Source organism: Hoplias malabaricus, chromosome 6 (assembly GCF_029633855.1).
Source record: "Hoplias malabaricus isolate fHopMal1 chromosome 6, fHopMal1.hap1, whole genome shotgun sequence".
NCBI classification, from domain to species: Eukaryota; Metazoa; Chordata; class Actinopteri; order Characiformes; family Erythrinidae; genus Hoplias; species Hoplias malabaricus.
This window is the reverse complement of record NC_089805.1, coordinates 1,759,106-1,775,981: the sequence shown is the minus strand read 5'-3', so window position 1 is coordinate 1,775,981 and position 16,876 is coordinate 1,759,106. Positions and strand designations below refer to the sequence as shown.

Below are 16,876 nucleotides of genomic sequence, written 5' to 3'. Positions count from 1 at the left end.
CTTTTTCCTGGTTTTTCATGTTTGGAGATCAGTCTAAACAGTTCCAAATGCTGTTGAGCACAGACAAATGACGCCTAGCGTATTGGACAGAGTCCTTTACTGACACTTGGGTGTCGTAAACACATTAGCCTTGTTTCCAGCGTCCAAGCAGACTTCAAGTGGTGAGGAAATATCCTCAGAATTATATAAAAAGTGTTTTTTTTTTTTCATGAACATTGCCTTTAAAAGGAAAAATAGGGGATGTTTGCGTGAAGGAAATGTGCTTCCTCCTCCGCCAGTATCCACACCTGAAGTGCGCTTGAGCAAGGCACCTCACCCCAACAGCTCCCTGGGTGCTTTGGCTGGCAGCCTGTTGCTCTAGGCGTGTGTGCACACTAAATTGCTCGTTTAAATAAAGTAAAACATTTTGTTCTTATTATTCTACAGCGTATCTGTGCATTAATATGTTAAGACTTTTGATCGGTGTAGAGGAGGCATTCCCTTTTTGTCAATTAGAAAAACGTTAGCATGCGACTGTGTGTTCAAACTAGAAAAGGCGCTAAAGCAGTAAAAAAGATAAAATAATAAATACATTTATACATAAAAGATTAGTTTTCCTGTTTATCTTGTGTAAAGTTAAAGTTGCTCTTTTCAGATCTTTCTTAAAAAAGAAGTCCTCCAAAACTAACAGTAATAAGTAATGAGAAATTTGTACTCAAATACTTTTTTAAAGTTAAATCTCCTAACCTTGCCTTTAAATCGTCTAAATGAGATGTTCAGTCTCCAGCCTACTTTAAAGTCAGGCAATAACTCTTTATTAAATTCTCTGAAAAGTCAGTTTAATATGCATTCGGCCTGCTACTGTTTAAACTTTCATTTTAATCCATGCTAAATGGATAGTGACCCAGTTTCATTGTAACAGCGAGTATCCCTGTTGCTCTGATGAGCTATCTTTTGGTGGGGGGGTGGGGGTTGGGTATGGGTTGAAGAAGCTCACAGGAAGCCTCGAGCCCACACTCTCTTATTCCCAAAACCTCCCAACAGCAGTGCACGTTTTCACCACTAAAGGTTCAAATGATGTGCTGTTATGAAAGTGGGAGGTGATTTCTCCAATTTGTCCTCATTATCCTGTCTGCTGTGCTGGAATAATAAGCATTTTATTTGTTATTTATTCTTTAACCCAATCTATTTATTTTGTTTTAATACACAAAATGTGTTTTATATTTATGTCCAGTGTTGAGGTGATAGGCCTGAAAGAATGTTGAAAATGTAAAATGTACAGTTAAACCCTAGAATGCTGTGTGGAGGACAGTGTTGTTGTTCATTTCCCACAGTAACCACGGTAGTCTTGTGAAGGGTTTCATACAGTAGTGCTAAATAATTAAGATTTATGAAATATTTTACTAATTACAAACAAAAGTATTGAGAGACACCTCCTAATCATTGAATTGAGATGTTTTATTAGGTCCCTTTAGGTGCCAAAGGGGTTTAAAATCAAGCAGCTAGCCACGCAGTCTGTTAACGGGTCATAGTAAAGTGTCTCATTGAATTTGAGCATGGTGTTAAAATAGGATGCCAAAAAGGTTGCAGTTAGTTCCTGAAATTTCTTACCTCCTAGATATTCCATGATAAAATGTGAGTTGTAATTCTGAAAAAGTGGAAGGATTTAGGAACCACAGCAACTCGTCCACCAAGTGGCAGACTATGTGATGTTACAGAGTGGAAACTGTTGTAGATGTAAAAGGGGGACCAACTCCATATTAGTGAATATGCATTTAGAATGTGATGTCTTAAAACCTCCTGTGTGTACAGTCCCTATATCTTTGTCAAAGTAGTGTATTTTTCAGGTAAGATAGTAGGTAGTTGCAGGTGCTATCCCCAGGAGCTTGGGCCACAGCCTTTATAAAACACATTCACATGTGGCATAGTGTTACTCATGGAAGTGTTGTATAAAGCTCTTCAGCTGCTGCTTTATTTCTGCACTTTGTGTCTGAAAGAATGAATAATGTCTCCCTGCAGCAAATCAAAGCCTGCCATAATCCATTGTCCACTACAACACACCTGATTACATGAATTCAAACACACACACACATAGTCCAGTATACTAGGTCCTACCACACCCTGGGGGCACCCATTGACCAAACCAACTACTGATTATTCATTCATTCCTTGTGTAAATGCTTATTCAGTTCAGGTCACAGTGGGTCCATTGCAGGGCAGTTCCTTCTACTGATTAGTACTACTTAATGACTTCTTAACTGACTACTTACTACTTAATTCATGCAAAAGGAGCCCAGACCAAGTATTGAGCACATATTCTGTACATACTTTTCAGTAGGTCAACAATTCTGTATTAAAATCATTTATTCATTTAGTCTTATATAAAGTTCTAATTTTCCTTTTGGGTTTTCATTGGCTGTAAGCCATAATCATCAACATTAAAAGAAATAAACACTTGAAATAGATCACTCTGTTTGTAATGCATCTGTATAATATGTGTTTCCCGTTTTTGAATTGAAATACTTAATATTTTTTAATTAACTGTTTGATGATATTCTAATTTATTGAGATGCACCTATGTATTCAGTTGTGTTTTGTTGTTGTAATTATTCCCATTTTAATGTTTATTAACTTTGGCAATAGTGTGTTGTGTTACATCTATGCCACTAACACTTCAGAAAGAGAGGCAGGAAAAGAAGAGGAAAATGGAATAAAAACGGGAAAGAGAGAGAGAGAGAGAGAGAGAGAGAGAGAGAGAGAGAGAGAGAGAGCGGAAGCAGGACAGGGACAGAGGTAGAAGATAGAAGACAGGGGGGGGGAGGAATGGATACCTAAGAGGAAAAAAAAGCAGAGTGAGAAAGATAATCTGAAGGAAATGAGAAATAGGTAGGGAGCGCATGAGATAGGGAGAAGGAATGAGAAAGACCAATTGAGAGGGAGATGGGAAGAAGGGAAAGAGAAGCCGAAAGAAGAGGAGAAAAGAGAGGTAGCGTAAGAAAAAAAAGAGAGAGAGAAAGAGCAAGAGAGGACGAGGGGAAAGAACTTGCTACTGGATGAATGTGTTGTCCCAAAGGACACACACACACACACCCTCAAACGCTCGCACTATCATGCCACAAAACCACTTTTAGATAAAACCAAGCCTTATACACATGCCTCTCTATCTTAGACACACACACACACACACCCGTATCTTGTTTCTAGGTTGTGTTTTGTCCCAGTTTAGCAGGCAGGCAGGTATGTAGGGCTAACGTGCATGTGGATCAGGCCAGGGTGGGACAGAGGGAGAGACAGAGACAGAAAGTGGGAATGGGGGGATGTGTTATTTCTAGCAGTGACCCAGAGTGGTAACCCACTTTCTCTTTTCTTCGTTCTGTTGTTCATTTTTTCTCTGCCACACCTTTACAGTCTTATTTTACCCTGGGTCAGAGTGTGTATATATATATATATATATATATATATAGTGTTGCAGTCATATAGCTCCAGGCACCTGGAGGTTGTGGGTTCAATCCCGCTCCAGGTGATGTTCTCCCGGTGTTTCCTCTGGGTACTACGGTTTACTGATTGGCGACTCAAAAAGTCGTCGTAGATGTGAGTGCGTGTGTCGCCCCGTGAAGGACCGGTACCCGCCTTGCGACCAGTGATTACGAGTAGGCTCCGGACGACCCATCGATCAGCAATGAAATGCTTACCATACTTTAGTTTTGCGCTGGAGCTACAAGGCTTATGTTGTTCAACAGGAAACAGGAAATGAATGCATAGCAGCAAGACTATTATGGACTTCAGTGTAGACTTCACAAGACATGCCTTGGCTGTTTGATTACAATTATGATGAGCAAAACATTACAGATTTTTATTTTTCTCTCTTTCTCTTATTATATCTAGGTGGTGGCAAAGAATGCCCACATGGCAGTTGGGTCACTCACCATAAATGAGGAGCGGTCAGAGGTCATTGATTTCTCAGTGCCCTTCATTGAAACAGGCATCAGCGTCATGGTCTCACGTAGCAACGGCACAGTGTCACCCTCTGCATTTCTGGGTGAGATGATTTTAAAAATGATCTTCCTTAGAGAGAGCCCTTTATTGAAGCTTAAAGTATCCATACATGGTAGAAATGTATCCAAATGCAGATACAGTTGAAACCAGAAGTTTACGTACACTGTATAAAAAGACACATACGCATGTTTTTCTCACTGTTTTAGGTCACAATTATTTACATTTGACAAACGCCAAAATAATGAGAGAGAGAGAATTTTTCAGGCATTCCTATTACTCTCTGCAAAGTCAAAAGTTTGCATACACTAAGATTACTATGCCTTTAAACAATTTGGGACGGCCCATATGATGATGTCATGTCTTTGGAAGCTTCTTATAGGTTTATTGGCAACATCAGACACACACCTGTGGATGTATTTTAAGGCACACCTGAAACACACTGTTTCTTTTTATAACATCATGGGAAAGTCTAAAGAAATCAGCCAAGATATCAGGAAGAGAACTGTGGACTTGCACAAGTCTGGTTCATCCTTGGGTGCAATTTCCAGATCCCTGAAAGTGCCTCAATCATCTGTACAATTATCTGCAAGTGCAAACAAGATAGGAACGTCCAGCCATCGTACCGCTCAGGAAGGAGACGGGTTCTGTGTCCCAGAGATGAACGTGCTTTGGTCCGAAATGTGCACATCAACCCAAGAACAAAAGCAAAAGATGGTGGCTGAAGCTGGTAAGAGTGTGTCTTTATCCACAGTGAAACGAGTACTGTATCGACATGGGCTCAAAGGCCACTCTACCAGGAAGAAGCCATTACCCCAAAAGAAACATAAAAAATCCAGATTCCTGCACAGGAACAAAGACCTTAATTTCTGGAGACGTCTTGTGGTCTGACGAAACTAAAACTGAACTGTTTGGCCATAATGACCACCGTTACATTTGGAGGAAATAAGGAGAAGATTGCAAGCCTGAGAACACCATCCCAACTATGAAACACGGGGGTGGCAGCATCATGTTGTGGGGTTGTTTTGCTGCAGGACGGACTGGTGCACTTCACAAAATAGATGGCATCATGAGGAAAGAACATTATGTGGCAATACAGAAGAAACATCTCAAGACATCAGCCAGGAAGTTAAGGCTTGAGCGCAAATGGGTCTTCCAAATGGACAATGACCTGAAGCATACTGCCAAACTGGTTACAAAGTCAATGTTTTGGAGTGGCCATCACAAAGTCCTGATCTCAATTCTATTGAAAATGTATGGGCAAAGCTGAAAAGGCAGGTGGGAGCAAGGCGGCCTACAGACATGGCTCAGTTACACCAGTTCTCTCAGGAGCAATGGGCCCAAATTCCTACCAACTATTGTGAGAAGCTTGTGGAAGGATATTCAACAGTTTAAGGGAAATGGTACCAAATACTATGCGGAGAGTAATAAAAATGCCTTAAAAATCTCTCTCTCTCTCATTCTTCTGGCATTTGGCAAATGTAAATAATTGTGGTGATCCTACCTGACCTTAAACAGGAAAGGTTTATTCTGATTTCATGTCAGACAGTGAGAAAAACAAGCATATGTATCTTTTGATATTGTCAGGATCGCAGAGCGGACTGACGGAGGCGGACACACTTGCTAAAACACAGCGAACGTTTTATTTATACAAAGGGAAGATAACAAAACAGATACAGACTGATAGACTTTGACAAAAAGACACAGGGCACTAACAGAGACTTAGACAAAGGGAGCTAAACAAACTAAACTAGAACACGGAGAGCTAGAGCAAACAGGACAGACTAGAGAGCTAAACAGACCAACACTGGACAGAACTAAACAGGGTCTTAAACAGAGAACTAAACCTGAACAAACCTAAACGAGGATCAGCAGAGACAGACTAGACTAGACTGGACTGGACTGGACTGGGTAACATGACACGGGAAACGATGCACGCGAACCAACTGGATTGGAAACAATACAAATGACCTACAACCAGGAAGTGACACAAGAGAGGGACACAGACAAGGGACACCTGGAACAGATAACGAGGGGGACGGATTACAAACGAGACTGACGAGGACAAGGGCGAAGACACGAACAATAACAAACAGAGCCATGTGCTACAGACAACAGGACAAGGGCGTGACATATAAAGTGTATGTAAACTCTTGGTTTCACTTTTTGGTTTCAGTCTACTTTGCCTTTGTACTTTATCTCCAGACGAACTCACTGGAGACTTTTACTGTAACCCCAAATGCCATTATACTTGTGTCACGGCTCCACAGGGAGGACGTAAATGCAAGGAATTTTATTCAAACAAAGACAGAATCAACATAAACACGGGTAATAAATACAGACGGTAATTAAGACAACACTAAACTAAACAGAGTTAAACTAGGACCGACAGAGAAGAGCCATGAACTGGGGTAGACACATGTAAACAGAAAGACTGAGAAACATACATCTACGCACACAACACCAGACAAAGGAGCACTGAAACTACAGGGGTCTATCAGGAGAAGACAAACGAGGAACACCTGGAGACAATAACGGGACAGAGGCAGGACTAAGACGGGACTAGGATGGAAACATGAACAGTAACAAACAGAGCCATGGCAGGGAAAACAGACACGACAGGACAAGGGCGTAACAACTTGAAAATTAAATACGTTTTTTCTGCATCCACTGTGTCACTCAGAAGCCGACTGACTAAATCTCTCATTGGGGATTTTTAAACTTTGAGGAAAAACAAGTTCCGAATATTTTGACTGTTTTTTCTTCTAAATAACTACATTTTCTTTGACGTTTCCAACTATAATCTCAAAACTGTCACAGCTGCATTTTCCTGACAGTTTTCTAACTATCGGCACTCAGGTTAAGAAAGGCTGCTCTAGGGTACCTCCACATTTTCTCAGTACAGACTGCTACTGGACCTCTAAACTGCACCAAATCAGACTGCCCAAATAGAGACTGCTAATTTAACGCCAAACCGCCCCAATGCACCAACAACTGCCTTAATCCTAAGTACAACTTCAGAAACACTAAGTATTTTGATGTGTGTTAAATTGCTTTTATTGGAATATTGTCAAATTGACTGCTGTATGCTAGTTCTGTCCACTTTTTCACTGTAGAGAAGTGCCATGCTGAAGTTAAGCGGTGTTTACACAGGAGGGGGAGTTTCTCAGTGGGGCTAAAGGCACTGTGTTTGTGTCTGTAGAACCCTTCAGTGCAGACGTGTGGGTGATGATGTTCGTCATGCTGCTGCTGGTGTCTGCCATCGCTGTGTTTATATTTGAATATTTCAGCCCTGTGGGCTACAACTGTTGCCTTGCCGATGGAAGAGGTAAGTTACCGCACCTGCATTCTGTGCTTGTGTGTGTGAGTGTTTGTGAGAAAGGATCACACTCTCAGGTGACACAGGCATCCCCTTATGCTCTGTGGTCCCTGCTTTGTGCTATCACCCTCTCTCTCTCTCTCTCTCTCTCTCCCCGTCTGTCTGTCTGTCTGGCATTCATTTCCATATTTTCCGGATTCTGGTGTCATAGCTGACAGTGTGTGGAGTCTTAGATCTTCCAGTAGAGAACAGTGAGTGAGAGAAAGTGAGAAAATCAATGCCTCACATCCCTTCTTCATGATCGGTCTATATTTATAACCACCCTTCTTCTGCTGAGTAGTCTGGAGAATTCCTCCCTGTAGGGTACCCAGCCTGGCTCTGATGTTCTAAAAGCTGTGAATGTGTATTAAAATATATTTAAGTAAATATCCCATGACTGAAATACCAAATAAATACAAAGAATAGAGCTTCAGTAGCTGTGTAGAAGTCCAACACAAAATTACAATCTGATTTGCCTCGAGCAGAGCACATTAAACTGATTCAACTGAACAAATTTTGTTTTTCATTTTAATATCAGGTGTACACATGAGTTGTGAGGCCATTTTTTGGTGTAAACACTCTTGTCATTTTATGATAACTGTTTAATAATTAAAACAAACTGTCATTTTAAATAAATACATTTGATCTGAGTTGGATTTTCACTTTTTTTTCATGCAAAATGTCAGGAGCCTGCATTGTGTTTTTTTATTGAATGTAACCTCTTTTTTTAATAAGTTTCTTTCTTTACAGACCTACAGTTATTATCTTTTGTAACATTATTATTATTATTATTATTGTTAAAGTAAATCTAAAATGTTTTGTACTGATTTAATAATGCAAAGTTCATAAAATAAATATCTATAAAAAATTTGCACTCAAAAAAAGTAGGGTGTCTAAAACTTTTGCACAGTACTGTATATATATATAATTTGATATTCAAACAGTTATCTGCCATTATGTGATATTAAAAATGACCTACGGTCTAGAGTCTTATTATTGTGAAATTTTATGGGTTTGCATTTTTTTAATCTGAATTTTTTAATCTGAAATGTTTAAATCTGAATAATTCACCTCAAAATTTCAAGTTTCTCAAATGCCATACAATTATAAATATCAGATAAATAGAATTGTTGAAAATGATACAAATTATAAATGTTCAAAATTCTGATTCAAAAATTAACATAATTGGTTTACCTCCAAAAAATCTACTCATGAGAGACACTGAGAAGAGACAGAGAGGTGCATCCGAGAGAGTTTCACTTTAGTTTTTTACCTGTGCTTTGCGGTGTAGGAAAGACTTGGACAACTGTGAGGCATGAACACTCCGAGTTGTTTTTAGAGCATCGCTGCTTCTCAGTTCTTGCAGTTATTGCCGCATCATTTCGATTTTTAGACGCAAAGCCTCTCATGCAACTCACTCACTTGCTCACTCACTCAGGATTAACAAAATGCTGAATGGTATTTAGAGCTTCACATCAATGAAAATAAATAAATATCCGTCTAACTAACCTTACTAAGTAGGTGTGTCATTGTGGAAGCATCTGTCTAAGACTGCGTCTTTACGTTTTTGTTCCCCAGAGCCTGGAGGCCCTTCATTCACCATAGGGAAGGCAATCTGGCTCCTGTGGGGTTTGGTTTTTAACAACTCCGTACCTGTGCAGAACCCCAAGGGCACCACCAGTAAGATCATGGTCTCCGTCTGGGCCTTCTTCGCTGTCATCTTCCTGGCCAGCTACACTGCCAACTTGGCAGCTTTCATGATCCAGGAGGAGTATGTAGACCAGGTGTCCGGCCTCAGTGACAAAAAGGTACACAGATTCTGGAACGCAGGAATGTAAAAATGTGTTTTGTCTTTGTCCTAGCTTTCTGTCTCCTAGCTTTCAAAAGCTCCTTTCCTGGTGCGGGAGCCACTGCTGGTTCCTGGTAAGCAGTGAACCTATTTAAAATCTAGCCTGCATTGCCACTAGCTCAAGAGCAGGACAGTTATGTAACTGGATGTGGATGTACACATATGCCAGCAGAGATTATTTTAACCCTTTAAAGCTGACACAAAAAATCTGCTTTGGGAGTAATGAGGTACAAAACAACACCTTACTGAAGTGGGATTACTTTTCCCTGTAACAAAGCAGTGAAATAAATTACAGTTAGAATTCTTGTAGTCACATCTTATTTAGCAGCTGGTTTACTGTATATGTATTCGTATGCATGTATTAACAGGGGGGAATTCTATATTGAATCTATATACTTGCTTGAGTATACATATTTATATAAAAAATCAATGGGATAAATTACAATGTGGCGGCATGGTGGTGCAGCAGGTAGGTGTTGCAGTCACACAGCTACAGGGGCCTGGAGGTTGTGGGTTCGATTCCCGCTCCAAGTGACTAACTGTGAGGAGTGTGGTGTGTTCTCCATGTGTCTGCGTGGGTTTCCTCCAGGTGACTGTCTGTGAGGAGTGTGGTGTGTTCTCTCTGTGTCTGCGTGGGTTTCCTCCGGGTGACTGTCTGTGAGGAGTGTGGTGTGTTCTCCCTGTGTCTGTGTGGGTTTTCTTCGGGTGACTGTCTGTGAGGAGTGTGGTGTGTTCTCCCTGTGTCTGTGTGGGTTTCCTCCGGGTGACTGTCTGTGAGGAGTGTGGTGTGTTCTCCCTGTGTCTGCGTGGATTTCCTCCAGGTGACTGTCTGTGAGGAGTGTGGTGTGTTCTCTCTGTGTCTGCGTGGGTTTCCTCCAGGTGACTGACTTTGAGGAGTGTGGTGTGTTCTCCCTGTGTCTGTGTGGGTTTCCTCCAGGTGACTGTCTGTGAGGAGTGTGGTGTGTTCTCCCTGTGTCTGCGTGGATTTCCTCCAGGTGACTGTCTGTGAGGAGTATGGTGTGTTCTCTCTGTGTCTGAGTGGGTTTCCTCCGGGTGACTGACTTTGAGGAGTGTGGTGTGTTCTCCCTGTGTCTGTGTGGGTTTCCTCCGGGTGACTGTCTGTGAGGAATGTGGTTTGTTCTCTCTGTGTCTGTGTGGGTTTCCTCCGGGTGACTGTCTGTGAGGAGTGTGGTGTGTTCTCCCTGTGTCTGCGTGATTTTCCTCTGGGTGACTGTCTGTGAGTAGTGTGGTGTGTTCTCTCTGTGTCTGTGTGGGTTTCCTCCAGGTGACTGTCTGTGAGGAGTGTGGTGTGTTCTCCCTGGATCTGCGTGGATTTCCTCCAGGTGACTGTCTGTGAGGAGTGTGGTGTGTTCTCTCTGTGTCTGCGTGGGTTTCCTCCGGGTGACTGACTTTGAGGAGTGTGGTGTGTTCTCCCTGTGTCTGTGTGGGTTTCCTCCAGGTGACTGTCTGTGAGGAGTGTGGTGTGTTCTCCCTGTGTCTGCGTGGGTTTCCTCCGGGTGACTGTCTGTGAGGAGTGTGGTGTGTTCTCCCTGTGTCTGTGTGGGTTTCCTCCAGGTGACTGTCTGTGAGGAGTGTGGTGTGTTCTCTCTGTGTCTGAGTGGGTTTCCTCCGGGTGACTGACTTTGAGGAGTGTGGTGTGTTCTCCCTGTGTCTGTGTGGGTTTCCTCCGGGTGACTGTCTGTGAGGAATGTGGTTTGTTCTCTCTGTGTCTGTGTGGGTTTCCTCCGGGTGACTGTCTGTGAGGAGTGTGGTGTGTTCTCCCTGTGTCTGCGTGAGTTTCCTCTGGGTGACTGTCTGTGAGGAGTGTGGTGTGTTCTCTCTGTGTCTGTGTGGGTTTCCTCCAGGTGACTGTCTGTGAGGAGTGTGGTGTGTTCTCCCTGGATCTGCGTGGATTTCCTCCAGGTGACTGTCTGTGAGGAGTGTGGTGTGTTCTCTCTGTGTCTGCGTGGGTTTCCTCCGGGTGACTGACTTTGAGGAGTGTGGTGTGTTCTCCCTGTGTCTGTGTGGGTTTCCTCCAGGTGACTGTCTGTGAGGAGTGTGGTGTGTTCTCCCTGTGTCTGCGTGGGTTTCCTCCGGGTGACTGTCTGTGAGGAGTGTGGTGTGTTCTCCCTGTGTCTGTGTGGGTTTCCTCTGGGTGACTGTCTGTGAGGAGTGTGGTATGTTCTCCCTGTGTCTGCGTGGGTTTCCTCTGGGGGACTGACTGTGAGGAGTGTGGTGTGTTCTCCCTGTGTCTGCATGGGTTTCCTCCGGGTGACTGTCTGTGAAGTGTGTGGTGTGTTCTCTCTGTGTCTGTTTGGGTTTCCTCTGGGTGACTGTCTGTGAGGAGTGTGGTGTGTTCTCCCTGTGTCTGTGAGTGTGTGAGTGAATGTGTGAGTGTGTGTGTTGCCCTGTGAAGGACTGGCACCCCCTCCAGGGTGTATTCCCGCCTTGCGCCCAATGATTCCAGGTAGGCTCTGGACCCACCGCGGCCCTGAACTGGATAAGCGCTTACAGATAATGAATGAATTAAATGAATTTTATAATATGACATGCAGCCATTAAATTAAACAAAAGATCAAGGATAATTTATCCTGGCATTAACGGGTATATGTAAATGTCCTAGTGATTTTATACATGTGTATTATGCTTTAGACAAAAACGGATTTAAAAAAAACAAAACACAACAACAACAACAAAAATAATCGCAGCCTCATTCACAGACTTTGTTTGGACATTTCAGTAATTAGCTTGAATTTAATTTGACAGCTGCATGGCAACATGGCTACTGACTTAATACAAATTATGCTAATTGGGTCATTCATATGTCTCTCATAACAATATAAATTTAGTGCTTGTTCTTGTGCATAATTTACATGTCCTACCTGTGGGATCTGACTGTGTGACTGGTTTTGAATCGCACAAGTGGGAAAACCAGCTTAATCTGTCAAAGAATCTGATCAGTACTAAGAAGAGACTGAAGGATAATGGTCCCAGTACTAAAGACGAGACTCACCTACACAGTAATGATTTGATTTCTAATTAGAAATAATTCTTTAAGCATTAAAGAGAGTTTCCTTGGTTTTTGGGCAGTTCTGGTTTGCAAGGATAAGCAGTTTAGAATTTTGATCAGTCTAACAGGCAGGGTTTTGTTCAAAGCCCTTTAAAGGGTGTTGACATGAAAGTCTGGACCAAGGTTCAAACAAAGATTTTAATTTTGTTACATTGTATAAATTTGGGAGTGTCACGGTGGTGCAGCAGGTAGTGTCTCAGTCACACAGCTCCAGGGATATGGGGTTGGGGTTTCGAGTCCCACTCCGGGTGACTATCTGTGAGGAGTGTGGTGTGTTCTCCCAGTGTCTGCGTGGGTTTCCTCTGGGTGACTGTCTGTGAGGAGTTTAGTGTGTTTTCTCTGTGTCTGCGTGGGTTTCCTCTGGGTGACTGTCTGTGAGGAGTTTAGTGTGTTTTCTCTGTGTCTGCGTGGGTTTCCTCCGGGTGACTGTCTGTGAGGAGTGTGGTGTGTTTTCTCTGTGTCTGCGTGGGTTTCCTCTGGGTGACTGTCTGTGAGGAGTTTAGTGTGTTCTCCCTGTGTCTGTGTGGGTTTCCTCCGGGTGACTGTCTGTGAGGAGTTTAGTGTGTTCTCCCAGTGTCTGCGTGGGTTTCCTCCGTGTGCTTCAGTTTCATCCCACGGACTGGCAACTCAAAAATTTTCCGTGTGTGAGTGCGTGTTGCCCTGTGAAGGACTGGCGCCCCCTTCAGGGTGTTTTCCTGCCTTGCGCTTAGTGATTCCAGGTAGGCTCCAGACCCACCGCAACCCTGAATTGGATAACCGGTTACAGACAATGAATGATATATATATATATTATATTATATAAATGAATTTATATATTTGACCGCGACACTGAAATGGATTAAGCAGCAAAGTAGAAGATGATGATGATGATGTATACATTTTATTTCGTTTTACGCTGCAATGTAGCAAACAGACTAAATAATCTGTTCTGTATCTTTTTTTTATATTCTTTACATGGGCTGCATCTCTCCATACTTGACTTTGATTGGTTGGTAGAGGGCTGCATCTGCAAGTAGCCAAAAAATATGAATGAATAGATTGATTTCTACAATTTGCTACTTACTACTGCTATAATTATCAAGATATATTTCTTGTAAAACATAAACACATTACTTACATATCGTCACTGTCCAATTAAAAATGCACGTATCTCCAATTTTGTGTATTTTTAGATTACTCCATGGTACAACAGCCCTTCGCATTGTGTGAAAATTTCATGATGAATGGACCAATAGAAATGTTGGTGTTCGAATTAAATCTGTTTACATTGACTTCCATTGAAAGTTAATAAGGTTTTTCCTTCTCGTGTAAAGTTAGTATTATGTGAGATAAATGTCTTTAATTGAACAGCGATGACATGAAATGTTTAGCCTTCTTATTTAGCAGCTCCTAATGTCATTTACAGTTCCACCATAAATAACTGATCTCATTGCTCTGACTGATTGATGCCATTTCCCAAACCACACCTGCCTTCACCCTCTACACTTCTGAGTGACATTCTAATCCCATATCTTCGTCTTGAAAAAATATAATGTATTATTATTATTATTAAAATGTTTGGACCCCGGGAATTGCCGCTTGTGGCTATATTTATTATTATTATTATGTAGTGTTCTAGTGTGTCATTGGGATTTTAGCTTTTATTTATGTTTACTATGGTCAGAGAGCCATTGTGGGACACTGGAGAAAGACAGGTACCATGTTTTATTTTTCCCTCATGTGTAAAACTCTGATTATAAAACATTTATGTAAAGCACATTTCAGTGTTCACTAATCATGCGGTTTTCACTTAGGGCATCATGGTATGGTTATGGTAATGTATTTACAGCTAAATTAAAGGTTTTACATGAGGTTTTTGGGGGTTTTTTGTGAAGTAATTTGCTTGGTCACGTCCAGCTGTCTAAATAATAGTGCCTGTAATTGGAAGGAACGTATGAACCATTCAATTAAAGTGTTTCCACTCGGTACACAAACCAAACCTTGGGTCACTTTGATCTGGACCGAGTCCAGCTCTTTCACTCCAGCCAAACTGATGGCCTTTTGTGTGGACCGTGGTCCGAGACACCGTACACGTGCTATTTCTTTATTCAGACCAAAGTGAAGTCAGAAAATCTGGACCAAGCAAGGCATGTACGAACGCACTCTAAATGGCAGTCTACATTCAGGGTCGTACAGATATGTTTGAGCTTTAGAGGTAAATCTGGGATTCTTAACCTGTTTTGAGGGGTTCACAACAGTGGCTCCACAACAAGTATGCAGATGCAAAGTGATGTGGATCCTCCCTTCCTTTGGTGGTGGAGGTGTTGTTAAATGCTGGGATGCACATGATTAATGACCTTGTGATTAATCCCACAAACCAATCATTATTCTTCACTAAACATCCTATTTACCGTTGCCACATGCGCTCAGTATTAGATTACAACAGAAGGGCTTGTGGGTATCTGTCTGTAGCGGCTGCATTTAAGAAACTGCTTAATCAACACGTGTCCTAAACTGAGGCTTTTATAGAAACAGTCCCTAAACATTTCAAATAATAACCAAAAGAAATAACTTTCATAGAAAACTGAAACAAAAGGCTTATAGGCATGAGAAGAGAAACAAGGGCACCTGAGTATAAGCCCCGCCCCCACGGCACTGGGCTGTGGAGCAGTGGAGAAGCATTCACTGATGGTGATGGAGCACCATCCAATATGTTTGTAATGAGCTGAAGTGGCATCTGTGATCCAGAATTAATCATCCCCCGTCAGTGTCTGACCTCACTACCATTTCTGTGGCTGAGTGCAATCAAGTCCTCCCAGAAATGCTCCACCGCAGGGGCACTCTACCTGTTAATACCCTTGATTTCAGAAGAAATTCTGGGTGAGCAAAGGTATATAACGCATGTTAAGCTTGTGCTCACTCAGTTAATGGTGACTTGACATTTACACCTTCTCTTAACACTCTCTCTCTCTCTCTCTCTCTCTCTCTCTCTCTCTCTCTCTCTCTACCCACAGTTCCAAAGGCCTAATGACTTCTCCCCACCGTTCCGCTTTGGAACGGTCCCTAATGGCAGCACAGAGAGGAATATCCGCAATAACTATAAAGAGATGCACTCCTACATGGTTAAATTTCACCAGCGCAATGTGGATGAAGCTTTACAGAGCCTGAAGGCCGGGTCAGGACCAACACACACACACACACACACACACATGAAAGCACTCTTCCAGTCTTACACTTAAGAGTTGCCCACAGCATAAAGAGACTGATGCTAAACACTGGTGGTGTGAATGTTGCTCTGCTGCTGTTAGTGCGACTGACTCTGTTGGTGCCAGCAGGAGATTCATTAGAAAACAAACCATCACACTGCATCCAAATGAGAGAATAACATTCAGACAGAGAAAGAGAAAAATAACTGCTGCAGTTCCTTCGTTGTTAATCCACTGATGTTTACGCTGAAAATTCAAGCTATTTCTTATTTTTTTTGCTGCACCACTTAAATGTGATTATATAATTGTTAATATTCACTGACCTTATTAAAGATTAAGGTTGAGGATATATTTATATTTGTATCAATATGAAACCACAAAATCATGACATTAACGCCACTCGCTCTTAGACATCCACCCAAAGTGGAAGGAACCCTTGCAGTCTGAGCTCTGTACGTTCTATTTACCGTTCATATCAATGAGTTAACAGCCACTGCATCAGCAACTATTGTTATGCAATAACCCCAGCTGCTCCTTCAGAGGACGAGAGACAAGCGAGTCTTTAAGCTTTTCCAAATCTTACTGAGAGTTTGTGCAGTTAAAACTATCTCTATTCTCGTGTATAATTTTGTTTTGAAATGGTTTCACACTGGTTTCTGTTCTTTGCCATAGTTTTTACTTCATTTACATTAACACTCACTATTTACATGCTGTCATTTAATATACTTTGGAAGTACAACGAATATAGAGGAGGGTTAATCATTGTTGGCTGTATATCTGTGTGTGTGTGTGTGTCTCAGGAAGCTGGATGCGTTTATCTATGACGCTGCTGTACTGAACTACATGGCTGGGAGGGATGAAGGCTGTAAGCTAGTGACTATTGGCTCAGGGAAAGTTTTTGCCTCCACAGGCTACGGCATCGCCATCCAGAAAGATTCAGGCTGGAAAAGACATGTAGATCTGGCCATCCTACAGCTGTTTGGAGATGGTGGGTACACACACACACACACACACACACACACACACACACACACACACACAATAATAATGCACTTTTTTCGTAAACATATTGTTCATATTTCGAGTTTATTTCTCATGAACACCCCTATTGCATGAACTTCTTATATTCTATTAAAATTAATAGAGATCTGTATTTATCAACTATAATTAAAAATAACACTGAACTGTGACAATGAGAGTTTATAGATATTGGTGAAACAAACATCCATTCATTTATCATTCATTCATTATCTGTAACCCTTATCCAGTTCAGGGTCACGGTGGGTCCAGAGCCTACCTGGAATCATTGGGCGCAAGGCGGGAATACACCCTGGAGGGGGCGCCAGTCCTTCACAGGGCAACACACACACACACATTCACACACACACCTACGGACACTTTTGAGTCATCAATTCACCTACCAACGTGTGTTTTTGGACTGT

The 16,876-nt window shown here is 42.0% G+C and overlaps 1 protein-coding gene across 3 annotated transcripts in view; it reads left to right on the top strand.

Annotated features, from left to right (window-relative positions):
- The window catches only part of LOC136699301 (glutamate receptor ionotropic, NMDA 2B-like), a 210,393-nt gene that overhangs the window by 177,320 nt on the left and 16,197 nt on the right, over window positions 1–16,876 (top strand). For all 3 annotated transcript variants that reach the window (XM_066673905.1, XM_066673907.1, XM_066673906.1), the window contains 5 exons: window positions 3,865–4,018; window positions 7,175–7,300; window positions 8,909–9,138; window positions 15,243–15,403; window positions 16,235–16,422. In XM_066673905.1, the coding sequence (XP_066530002.1) occupies window positions 3,865–4,018; window positions 7,175–7,300; window positions 8,909–9,138; window positions 15,243–15,403; window positions 16,235–16,422 (859 nt within the window). The remainder of the gene's footprint in view (window positions 1–3,864; window positions 4,019–7,174; window positions 7,301–8,908; window positions 9,139–15,242; window positions 15,404–16,234; window positions 16,423–16,876) is intronic.